The 13,394-nt window shown below is 38.5% G+C and overlaps 1 protein-coding gene across 3 annotated transcripts in view; it reads left to right on the top strand.

The window, feature by feature from the left end:
- LOC119660835 (GDT1-like protein 4) overlaps nucleotides 1–13,394 on the top strand; it is a 50,153-nt gene that overhangs the window by 21,382 nt on the left and 15,377 nt on the right. For all 3 annotated transcript variants that reach the window (XM_038069706.1, XM_038069705.1, XM_038069704.1), the window contains 3 exons: nucleotides 2,345–2,631; nucleotides 2,709–3,179; nucleotides 5,371–5,895. In XM_038069706.1, the coding sequence (XP_037925634.1) occupies nucleotides 2,464–2,631; nucleotides 2,709–3,179; nucleotides 5,371–5,895 (1,164 nt within the window). In that variant the 5' untranslated portion in view covers nucleotides 2,345–2,463. The remainder of the gene's footprint in view (nucleotides 1–2,344; nucleotides 2,632–2,708; nucleotides 3,180–5,370; nucleotides 5,896–13,394) is intronic.

The following is a 13,394-nucleotide window of genomic DNA, read 5'->3' as shown; positions in this document are numbered from 1 at the left end:
GTATCAGAGTCAAAAAGCAAGTGTATAGCCTTTGATTTTTTGATGACGAAAATGGGTAAAAGCTGAAAAATCATTTTTCGAGGTTTTAGACGTTAATTTCTCGTTTAGTACGTTCCGAATAATGAAAAAAAAACCCAATTTTCGATTTTGAAATTTTAGGGTATCAGAGTCAAAAAGCAAGTGTATAGCCTTTGATTTTTTGATGACGAAAATGGGTAAAAGCTGAAAAATCATTTTTCGAGGTTTTAGACGTTAATTTCTCGTTTAGTACGTTCCGAATAATGAAAAAAAAAACCCAATTTTCGATTTTGAAATTTTAGGGTATCAGAGTCAAAAAGCAAGTGTATAGCCTTTGATTTTTTGATGACGAAAATGGGTAAAAGCTGAAAAATCATTTTTCGAGGATTTAGACGTTAATTTCTCGTTTAGTACGTTCCAAATAATGAAAAAAAAACCCAATTTTCGATTTTGAAATTTTAGGGTATCAGAGTCAAAAAGCAAGTGTATAGCCTTTGATTTTTTGATGACGAAAATGGGTAAAAGCTGAAAAATCATTTTTCGAGGATTTAGACGTTAATTTCTCGTTTAGTACATTCCAAATAATGAAAAAAAAACCCAATTTTCGATTTTGAAATTTTAGGGTATCAGAGTCAAAAAGCAAGTGTATAGCCTTTGATTTTTTGATGACGAAAATGGGGGAAAAGGTGAAAAATCATTTTTCGAGGATTTAGACGTTAATTTCTCGTTTAGTACGTTCCAAATAATGAAAAAAAAACCCGATTTTCGATTTTGAAATTTTAGGGTATCAGAGTCAAAAAGCAAGTGTATAGCCTTTGATTTTTTGATGACGAAAATGGGTAAAAGCTGAAAAATCATTTTTCGAGGATTTAGACGTTAATTTCTCGTTTAGTACGTTCCAAATAATGAAAAAAAAACCCAATTTTCGATTTTGAAATTTTAGGGTATCAGAGTCAAAAAGCAAGTGTATAGCCTTTGATTTTTTGATGACGAAAATGGGTAAAAGCTGAAAAATCATTTTTCGAGGATTTAGACGTTAATTTCTCGTTTAGTACTTTCCAAATAATGAAAAAAAAACCCAATTTTCGATTTTGAAATTTTAGGGTATCAGAGTCAAAAAGCAAGTGTATAGCCTTTGATTTTTTGATGACGAAAATGGGTAAAAGCTGAAAAATCATTTTTCGAGGATTTAGACGTTAATTTCTCGTTTAGTACGTTCCAAATAATGAAAAAAAAACCCAATTTTCGATTTTGAAATTTTAGGGTATCAGAGTCAAAAAGCAAGTGTATAGCCTTTGATTTTTTGATGACGAAAATGGGTAAAAGCTGAAAAATCATTTTTCGAGGATTTAGACGTTAATTTCTCGTTTAGTACGTTCCAAATAATGAAAAAAAAACCCAATTTTCGATTTTGAAATTTTAGGGTATCAGAGTCAAAAAGCAAGTGTATAGCCTTTGATTTTTTGATGACGAAAATGGGTAAAAGCTGAAAAATCATTTTTCGAGGATTTAGACGTTAATTTCTCGTTTAGTACTTTCCAAATAATGAAAAAAAAACCCAATTTTCGATTTTGAAATTTTAGGGTATCAGCGTCAAAAAGCAAGTGTATAGCCTTTGATTTTTTGATGACGAAAATGGGGGAAAAGCTGAAAAATCATTTTTCGAGGATTTAGACGTTAATTTCTCGTTTAGTATTATACATAGATCTAATAGCACGCACTCGGCTTTTTATTTCGCCGTGCACGTTGTGTTGGGGACCTACAAACTCCATCAGGAGTTGACGTGTACTCCAATTTCCGATCTCTCTCACTTTTCCCTGTTGGCGATCTCAATACTCTAGGGCTGTGCCTGAAAGGATCGTTTTTAAACGGCTCCTCTTTCGCACATTCGTTTGTGGATTGCACGCCTGCTGCCGCGATGTCCTTCGACAAAGGGGTAGACATATCTCCTTCGTGCTGAATCTCCTGATCCATCCCGTATCTTATCTGTCTATTTGTCCGTCTGTGTGTCTGTCTGTCTGTCTGTCACACAAACTTTTTTCAGAAATGACTATACTTATTGGCGCGAAATTTGGTGAGAAGGTGGGAACTCAACGTTAATATTAAGGGGGGGGTCATACATGCAAAAAGGGGGTGTGAAATTTTTTTCACCGAATATAGTCATGTTGGGTATCCAATTAAAGGTTTTGATTAGCACTTTTAATGGCCGATATTAGTTGGAAAGGCGGAGTGGGAGTTAAGTAATTAGAATGCTTTGTTGTAATTTTAAGACGAACGCAATACTGTTAACTATTACTTATCTACACTGTCTCTTTTCTTATTTCAGACATAAAAGGGTGACTGAAACGGAACTGCATTGTATTTGATATAGCAAATTATTGCTGACCAACAGACGGGGACTCCTTGAAATCTAGCTTATTCAATTAAGATTTATTCATAGTAAAAATGTCTTCATTATTATTTTCCACAAAATGGAAGTGGTTACATCGACCTGGTAGCAAAAATCACACAATTCTCCTGATAGTTGTGATTGTATTCATTTCGTGTGTGCCATTTTGTTGCGGTGATATAGAGCCGAAACCAAATTATGAGGATATGTCGACTCCCATGGCGGTAAGTCCGTTTTCTTTTGCTTTTCTTACATTTTGATTTGGAAAAAAGGTCTAATTTCCTTTTTTGTTATTTTTCAGAAATTACATGATGACAATAACTTTGGAAATGACAACAAGGACAGTGTTGGGGAACGTGCTGCCATTGGTGATAACGGTGGCAATGCACAGAAAGTGGATGAAAACACGAAAAGTTCCTTGCCTGTAAGAGATTTAGGTTTCATACATGCATTCGTTGCATCAATTTCAGTTATATTGGTCAGCGAATTAGGTGATAAAACATTTTTCATAGCTGCTATAATGGCAATGCGACATTCCCGCATTACCATATTTGCCGGAGCAATCTCAGCCTTAGCATTAATGACCGTTCTGTCCGCGGTTTTCGGCATGGCCGCGCAAATCATACCTCGAGTTTATACATATTATATTTCAACATTTCTGTTTGCCGTATTTGGATTGAAAATGCTTAAAGAAGGCTACTATATGAAACCATCTGATGCTCAGGAAGAATTGGAGGAAGTCCAATCGGACTTACGTAAAAGAGAGGATGAGGTGAGTACGAACATATAAATAGCTCCTTTGAAAGGATTAATAATAATCAAACTTAGAAGACATCCACTTGTAATACATACATGGAGTTAACTGCATTTTTAGATGATACTTACGTTTTATGCAAACTTTTCCTAATGAAGCATGTAGAAATAGTTAAGGGAATCTGGTGAAAAGCATAACTTTGACGCATTCCCATTGTTTTATATTGAAATCATTCCTCTTCAGTATAACAGTACTCTAGCTAGTTAAATATTTTATCACAACCTCTGGTCATTAGTTTGTTTATGAATTCTTGCATAATGTGTTAAAATATTTCTTGGGAATCCCCTAATAATAGTCATAACGTTTCGACTTGAAAATAGATATTCAATGGTGACTTAATGGAACTATCTCAATGATGACAAAATAAATTAAAATTGGTTTATGAGTTTACCTGTTTTGGGAAGGTGTGGAAGGTTATTTATAGACATAAATTGCTTCTGGTGCTACATTTTAGCCTCTTTATCAGCTGATTTTGGTATTTCGTCTCTGTGGTATCTGTAGAAATGTGCAACAACCGTTGATTTGCGATTGGAATAGTTGTAATTAAAAACAAGGAAATTTACTAGGTACATGCAGTCGCAAGTAAATGCAGTATTTCGCAATGTGACTATGATATAATTTGTTTGTTTTATGTGGAAATTAGAGGATTGATTGCAGTATTATATGGGAGAATATTGGCAGGGAATCGTAGACACAAAATTATTCTTACTTATGCGAATCATTGTGTAATCCTTCTATTTCTCACTACCTAGAATACTTACAAAACCATCCCACTTATTACTTTTGCAATGCGTGTTGTGTTTTATATATTGTACTTCCTTTTTGAGATATAATTTGCAGGTTTATTGTCGTTCAGGAAACTTTACTTACTATCTAAGTGTCAACAACCATCAACTCTGAGCCTTACTTCAAATTGAATCTTTAATGCTTTAAATTCAATCTCGCTACAAAACTAAACTAAAATTGTTTCCGTTATGCGTACAACAGTTCAAAATTTAAGGGGGTCATCCCGTGTTTCGGGTCCGAAGAAATCGTTTTTTTGGCATCATTGTATCTGTTCGGGGTCATTCGGAAATTACAGTGTTAAACAGGTAAAGTGTCACATGCTAGGTTTATCTCGATCGCCGTAATAAAGCACGTATTTATCGGTCCCAATGACTTGCATGTTGAAAATCTGCTGCCACCATAGCCGAAAATCTATCTAACGTAATTCTTTGAAATTTTCACGACTTATTCAGAACATATTTCTACGGTCCGCAAACTAGGATAATTGCGATTCAGTCGGTAGTTTTTTTTTTATTCATTCAAAAAGCCTTGAAAAAACACCAACATTTATAAAAAAAAGTTTAACAAGGCACCAAAAATTTAGCTTTCAATATTTTTTAATAATCCTAGTGTGCGGATTGTATAATAGTTAAGTCTGCACGTTAACATGCGGTTTACATTTTTTCTTTAAGATGATCATAGCACCCTCTAGCGTGACGGCAGGAAAACACACTTTTTTGGAGACGAGTGTATAAGTTTCTCTATATTTCAATAATGAACTATGCTATCGGGCTGGAAAAATTCACAGGCATGATCAAGATATTAATAAATATATGGGGAAAGTTCGTATTTGTACCTTTATCCAGTTCTTTATAAAAAAAAGCGAAAAAACGGCCTTCACATGGAATGACCCCCTCAAGCCGCCATTTTCTTTGCATTTACATATTGATGAAGTTCAGAGATAGAAAGTAGCTATGGGTTAGTCAATGTTCTTTCTATCTTCTCTGTGTGAGTAACAACGGTAGGCACATACACATATGCATCGCATTCAACATACTTGAGGAGCTCGTCACACGTTGCTCCTCACGAGGGAGGGTTCTTAAGAAGATAATTTTGAATTTCTATAGTTTAATGTAGAATTTGCGTGCTAAATTGTTTCATTTAATTAGGTCTTTCTAATATTTTTTTTTTTCAATTGGATTCTACTTTCCATGTCTTCGTACATTCACGAACGTGTACTCTGTGTATAATATTTTTGTGGTCCCGGAACCTAAATCTAAACTATGCATATCACATCTATCGGGTTCACATGCTAAAATCCATTAAATGGTCGTATTGAATAATATCGCCATTTTGATAAACAACGACCTTTCAATGGACATAGCTTATGAAAACCTTGAAAGATGGCGGCGGCAGCGCTAGAAATTCAAATTGTGACCTTCGTAGTATTAGTAACAGAGGCTCAACCACATCCTTGCGTATGCATCGTATTAAGGAAGACTACAATATTGATGATGATGAACAAACTAGCGCAATGTTACTATCTACTCCGGTTAACAGTAACGGAATTGTTACTAGTCGTACCCTGGTTGATGGCATTGATATGAAAACAAACAAAATTACAACCAATGCTGATGTGAGCGGACCTAGCGGTGTATCCGGGCGTCGTACACAGTCGGCCATGAATTTATCATCATCTTCGTCAATTGATAATATTCCAAATAGTGGACAAACCAATCGATTTTCTGTTCAAGATGGCAGCGTCAGTAGCGGTGCGAGCGCCATTTTGAATCATCATTCGGTCGGATCAACACATTCATTGGTTGCCGGGACTATAACAAAGCTTAATAAAGCGGACATAAATGCGAACGGCATGATGGAACTGAAACAGTTCGGAAGTAAAAAATCGGTTAGAATAACTTCTAAACTAAGAAGAAAAAATGATTATTATCTAGAAGCATATTATTATAGCGTTCAAATTCTTTTATTATATTTTTTTTCTGTTTTCCATATCCGCACATATATTTTTATTTTTGATCATTACCACATTGTTTCCGATGACCATTTAGTTTGTATGCCAAATGTTACACAACATCAAGCTCATATCGTACATGATGGCCTTTTGTTTTATTTTGTCATGGTGCATGGTATTACGTCAATCGAAGAACTTATAAATAATTTATTTTATTTTTCTGATTTTACATACATATACAGTGAGTGTCAGCTTATTTGATGCAAACGGAAAATGAAATTTCAAAATAAATTCGCAGCTTACTTGATGAGCTATAATATTCACTTATTAACTAACAAAAGTGTTAAATAATATAATTTAATATTTGTTATAATAATCCTTGTTAGATATAGAATTAACAGGTTCTTCGCTTGTTTCTTGTTTGATATTCTTCTACTCTTCTTGCAGGGCAAGTTTTCTTTTAAACGGGGGGTTCTGGAAACCTCGGGTTTACGGATGTTGCTTTAAGCAATGCCAATGAATTCTCAATGTCAATTAAGTCTGGCGGCTGACACGATGGTTCCATTACATGGGGACAGTTTCATATCAGTCAAATCGGCGGTACCCCTGACCTATGTTTCTGGCCATTGTTCCTATAAAACCAATAGTTGACGAGCAGACCCAGTTTCTCTTCATCTTTTTTATCCTTTAGAATGGCGCAGTGCATATTTTTCTCTATGTTCCCATGGATGAACACGAAATTTCGAACGCTCGATGCTGCCAAACAAGCTTAAGCGATCCATGCTTTAGTGTAGCAGAACATTCTTCAAATTGAGCTGATTAATCAGCAAATAGAACAGTTTTTCAAAAGAGTACTTTGAAACTATGGTTTTTTTTGCATACTTGAACCTTATAATTTTTTTTTTTAATTTATAAATAGTTGTGTAACTCATCGTTCAATAAGTCCCGAGACTAACTATGAAAACAACATTTTATCGGCAAAATTCTTTATTATTCATCAACATAATCTCCTTCAAGGGTTATACAATCATTCCAACGCTTCTCTAACTTTTCAATGCCATGTTTGTAGAACGATTTGTCTTTTGACTCAAAATGAGCCTCAGTAGCAGCGATCACCTCCTCATTTGAGCCAAATCTTTTTCCCTGGAGCATCTTTTTGAGATCCGCAAAGTGCCAGCAGTCGCTGGGGGCCAGATCCGGCGAGTACGGAGGATGAGGAAGCAGTTGGAAGCCTAATTCATTGAATTTGGTCATCGTTTTGATTGACTTGTGGCACGGTGCGCTGTCTTGATGAAAGATGACTTCCTTCTTCTTCATGTGTGGGCGTTTTTTCGCTATTTCGGCCTTCAAACGATCCAATAACACCATGTAGTAGTCGCTATTGATGGTTTTTCCTTTTTCGAGGTAGTCAATGAAAATTATACCATTCGCATCCCAGAATACGGACGCCATCACTTTGCCGGCCGACTGTTGTGTTTTTGGACGCTTCGGGTGGCTTTTACCGGTCGTACGCCATTCGGCTGACTGTCAACTTGACTCCGGAGTGAAATGGTGAATCCATGTTTCGTCCACTGTCACATATCGACGCAAAAAATCCTGTTTATTGCGAGTAAACAGTGCCAAACAGCTCTCCGAATCATTGATACGTTGTTGCTTTTGTTCCATTGTGAGCAAACGCGGCAGCCATTTGGAAAAAACCTTTTTCATAGCCAATTTTTGGTGCAAAATAGTAAATGCACTACCAGTTGATATGTTCACCATCTTAGCTATCTCGGGCACTTTGATTTTGCGGTCACCCATCACGATTTTCAATACTTGCTTGGTGTTTTCGGGAGTTACTCCTTCATTTGGCCGACCCGAACGTTCCGCATGATTTGTATCAGCACGACCGCGTTTCACGTCGGAAACCACCGACAAATGGTTGTTTTCGACGGAGTAGAGTTCGGATAACGTTTTTCAAGCCATTGCTGAGCTTGAACAGTGTTTTTTCTCCATTAGAAAACAATGTTTTATCAACACACGAAATTCGTTTTGGTCCATTTTTTCACGATTGCAAAGGTAACGTCAGTTTAACCACTATAGCTTTCTTGGTTATGTTTCGAATTACATCAAATTTTGACACATCTTATCTGAAGGTTGGTACTTCTGAACCTTGATATATAAATGGCATTATTAGCGCCATTTCTACGCTAGTCCCGGGACTTATTGAACGATGTGTTAATTAGCACGTCCTTACGATTCAACGTATACGATTGCACTGAACTTGCAGAACAAGATGAAGTCATAAAAAATGTGAAGCAAAATGAAACGCATTTGATACATTACCTTAGCAATACTTTTTTTTTAATTGGTAATAAAACTAAATTTGAAATATATTAAAAACACGATTGTAAAGAAAAATTCACGCCCTGCTTTCTTTCTATAACCTATATAGTCCTCCAGTAAATTTAGTTTGAAATTTCATTTTTCGCTTGCATCAAATAAGTTGGCACCCAGTGTACATTGTACTGACTACACAATGCCTAGCTTCTGCGGCTTCCCGGGAAGAAACCTTCTCGGGTTTACATTTTAGATTAGTTCGCTTACAATTTTTAAGAAATTTACTACTTCAATCAAGTTGCTGTAAAGGCTTCTTAGACCATAATGACAAAAAGCAATTGCCAAGTATTCAGAAGTATATATGAGAAAGCAGCTATTTCAGTGTAGGTCAACATATGCAGATGTTTTCGGGACCGGATACTCTCTTCTTCTTTGCTTCTGGGAACCTGTTTTCCAGGGTTCTGTTATGAGCACGAAAAATGCGCTTTTCTGTAAAACATCGGCATATATGCATCTACCGCTAAATTGTTGCCTACAAGCTTCAAATAATGATCTCTGTTTATTTAAATTTGGGTGAGATAGAGCCAAATTAGCATTTTTCTCAACCAATTTAATACTTCATCCAAGCAAATTAATACTTCTACCACCAAATTTAATACTAAGATATATAATCTTTAGCAATATAAATTTATTAAAAAGTGACTGACGGATTTGTTCAGGGCAGAGACAACACATCAGACGCTGCCTCATCCCTGCCCTGGGAGCAGTGTGAGCGAAAGTGGCTACAGGTGGTATTCACTCTTTTATGTATAATCGCAAGCTAGTCCACATGACGTTGATATCAGATTGGACCAATTGGGAAGAAATCTTTCTTCCACATTTGGATCTAGCTCAATAGAAGTTCGCTTTATTTTAAACTATTGTACTTTTGCCCTTGGCGAATTGAAGAAATAGAATAGGCGAATAGAAGAAAGTCCTGTTTTGAAAGCTCTTTAATATGATTCTAAAAACTGCGTCCGCTTGCGCAATAATCTCTCAACAACGGTGAGAATATTAGTTTTTCTCGTTTTTTTCCTTAGTTATTAGAGTAGCGTTTTGAAATGTGTAACTTCTATAAACGCTATAACTATTTTCACTTTTTAAATTAAATGATTAACCGTATCTTTGGGCAAGCCTGTCAACCCATTGCTGTCATCATCATCATCATCAACGGCGCAACAACCGGTATCCGGTCTAGGCTTGCCTTACTAAGGAACTCCAGACACCCTAGTTTTTGCACCGAGCTCCATCAATTCAATATTCCTAAAAGCTGTCTGGCGTTCCGATCTACGCCATCTTTTTATCTCAGGCAGGATCTCCTCGTCCTCTTTTTCTGCCATAGATATTGCCTTCATAGACTTTCCGGGCTGGATCATCCTCATCCTAATCTGTATAGGTGACCCGCCCGTTCTCTCGAACGCGGCCAAGATTTCGCAATTTTTCTTGCTAAGAACCCAAGTCTCCGAGAAATACATGAGGACTGGAAAGATCATCTTGTACAGTAAGACGTTTCGCACGAAACAGTTTTTGTAAGCTGAAATAGGCTCTCTTGCCAGCCAACAATCGTGCACGGATTTCATCGTCGTAGCTGTTATCGGTTGTGATTTTCGACCCTAGATAGGAGAAATTTTCAACAGTCTTGAAGTTGTAGTCTTCTATCTTTATTGTTTTCGTTTGACCAGTGCGATTCGATGTTGTTTGTTTGTTGGTTGGTTTTCTACGCTGACGTTGCCACCATATATTTTGTTTTACCTTCATTCATATGCAGCCCAAGATCTCGCGCCGCCTGCTCGATCTGGATGAAGGCAATTTGTACGTCTCGGGTCGTTCCTCCCATGATGTCGATATCGTCAGCATAGGCCAGCAGTTGAGTGGATTTAAAGAGAATTGTACCCCTTGCATTTATCTCAGCTTTACGGATCATTTTCTCGAGAGCCAGGTTAAAGAGGACGCATGATAGGGCATCCCCTTATGGTAGACCGTTGTTGATGTCGAATGGTCTTGAGAGTGATCCTGCTGGTTTTATCTGGCCTTGTACATTGGTCAGGGTCAGCCTAGTCAATCTTATCAATTTCGCCGGGATACCGAATTTTTTTATGGCCGTGTAGAGTTTTACCCTGGCTATGGTAATCATATGCGGGTTTAAAGTCGATGAAAAGATAGTGCAACTGATGTCCATATTCCAAGAGTTTTTCCATCGCTTGCCGCAGAGAGAAAATCTGATCTGTTGCTGATTTGCCTGAAGTGAAGCCTCTTTAGTATGGGCCAAAGATGTTCTAGGCGTATAGGGCTATCCGGCCTAGCAAGATAGCGGAGAATATCCTATAGATTATACTCAGCAACGTGATACCTCTGTAATTACTGCACTGCGCTATATACACCTTTTTATGTATGGGGCAGATGATTTTCCGTTGTCAGTCGTCAGGCGTTGATTCGCTATCCCATACTTTGAGCATCAGTTGATGAACCACTGGCGTAATTGGTCTCCTCCATATTTAACCAATTCGACTGTAATTCCATCGGCTCCTGGCGACTTATGATTTTTAAGCCGATGAATTGCACGAACTGTTTCTTCTACACTTGGTGGTGGCAGTATTTGTCCGTCGTGTTCAGTTGGCGGGACCTCCAACTCGCCGATGTTCTGGTTGTTCAGTAGTACATCAAAATATTCAACTCATCGCTCCAATGTGTCCATTCTGTCGGAAATTAGATTTCCCTCTTTGTCTTGGCAGGATGAGCATCGAGGAATATAAAGCTTCATCCTGGTGACTTGTTGGTAAAACTTGCGCGTCTGGTGCGGTTGATGCCTGTACTTTTCGAGTTCACAGACCTTATAGATGTTGCGGAGGGCTGTTTTGTGGATGGCTTCAGTGTTAACTCTCATTTGATTGTCAGAGGGTTTGTAGGTGGTGTTGTTATTCGAGCTCGGAGCCACCGTGCCAACGAGACAGTGATCCGAGTCTATATTGGCCCCCCTATATGTTCTGACAATTATCAAGGCTGAGAGGTGGTGGCGTTCGATCTGGTACATAACATGGTCCAAGATGATAAATCTAGCAACAAGCAAAGTATGCAGGAAACCCTTGAATGATTATTAGGGTAGACTGGAAGAGTAAGGCAGAATCTTACTGCTGAAACAAGCACTGGTACTTCGATTAGCGTCTCACAGCAGAAAGATCAAGTGGAGAAAGCATTGGGTCAAGCAATAACGCGTTGAGTCGATGGGTAGGCATACTGAAATATACCCCATATGCAGATGTACTTACTTCCATTTCCAAAGGGACTTAGTTAGGGAGTTAGTAGAATAGAACAAAATACTTTAATCCAACCAAATGAATTCCAAATTGATATGGCAATGCCTTGATAAATAGAACACATATGGCTTGTACCATTCAAACTACATTGATACTCTGAGCTCCCGGCCACATTGAGATAGAAGGACATAAGTACAATCTCAGTTTAAAAGATTCAAGATACAAATAATAATTATTATCCATGCTGGGATCGGCTAAGTCCGATGGCGTCGTCGTACGTTATGGTTCATAGTCGTGATAAGATCTATCCTAGCCAAAACAGTCGCAAGCGAAAACGTGTGGATAGGGTTTTTGGCTGCTAGCACTTGTAAGCGATCTGGCGCATCCATACACTCGTATTTCGTTATGAATTATGAACGTAATCGTTAGCTACCCTTTATGGCTTGCTGTTTGATACCTTAACTGAAAAACTGTATTTTCAGGTCCCTATGCAGGCCCTCATTACGAATGAACCAGGGAGCGTCTACTGTGTTTTTAAGTACTTTGTTTTGGAACGTTTGATTCTTTGGCATAGCCCCAGAGTTGGATACCATATCTGGTGAATTTAGCATCAAGTGTCATATTTAAACAAGTGGGGATACTGGAAGCTCGGCGTTCCAGGTATAAACGTTTTGTGTTCATCTTATGTGAGCAACTCTCTTCTTCTTCTTTTTCTTCAGCCTTTGTCCCGTTCACAAGCGGGGTCGGCTCGTCGTGATCGGCTTCGCCATTTGACTCTATCGAATGCCTGATCTGGGTGCAATCTCGAGGCTTTCAAATCCCCATCCAGCGTATCAAGCCACCGTTGCTTAGGTTTGCCTTTTGGTCGTTTACCATCGACTTCGATGTACAGACCAATCTTGGCAAGTGAATTCTCGTCTGCACGAACTGCGTGACCATACCATCTCGCAACTTTTCCACGATCGGTGCAACCCCACAACGCTGGCGGATATCCTCATTTCGGATGTGATCTAAACGTGTGACGCCACTAGTCCAACGTAGCATCTTCGTCTCCATTACCGCAAGACGCCGTTCATTGTCTTTTATGGTCGGCCAACACTCAGAACCATAGAGAGCGACTGGACGGACGACATTGCGGTAAATTTTAGATTTGAGACGTTCGTTGATACGTCGATCACAAAGGACACCAGTTGTGGAACGCCACTTCATCCAGGTTGCGTTAATGCGTGAAGCAATTTCAGAACGCAGTTCTCCATGGGCTGATAGCGTTGACCCGAGGTATTTAAATCGCTCAGTTCTGGGCAGATCACTGCCGCTGACAGTGATTGTGCCTGTTTCATGGGGATCGGTCGTCAAAAATTCAGTTTTGTTTAAATTCAATCTGAGACCGTGTTGCATGATGCGATCATTCCATTTTTGAACAAGTTGCTCGAGATCATTTTTGCTATCAGATGCTAGGAAAATATCATCTGCATAAAGCAGTGTGTAGGGCGCTGGACGTTGGATATCCCGTGTGACGGTGTCCATAACAAGGACAAAGAGGAGTGGTGAGAGGGCACTTCCTTGATGAACTCCAACAGAGACACGAAGCGGTTTTGATACACCCGCCATACTTCGAACTTTACTTTTCGGATCGTGGTAGAGCAATTGAACCCAGCGCACGAGTTCTTCTGGCACGAAGTGTTGTCGTAAAGCATACCAGATGAGTTCGTGTGGTACACGGTCAAACGCTTTCTCTAGATCCAGAAAGGCAATGTAAAGAGGGCGATGCTTCTCACGGTGTTTCTCCATGAGTAACCGCGCAGCGTGTATTGCGTCAGTAGT

Source organism: Hermetia illucens, chromosome 7 (genome assembly GCF_905115235.1).
Source record: "Hermetia illucens chromosome 7, iHerIll2.2.curated.20191125, whole genome shotgun sequence".
Taxonomy (NCBI): Eukaryota; Metazoa; Arthropoda; class Insecta; order Diptera; family Stratiomyidae; genus Hermetia; species Hermetia illucens.
The sequence above is the reverse complement of the archived record's forward strand: the minus strand, read 5'-3'. Positions and strand labels throughout refer to the sequence as shown.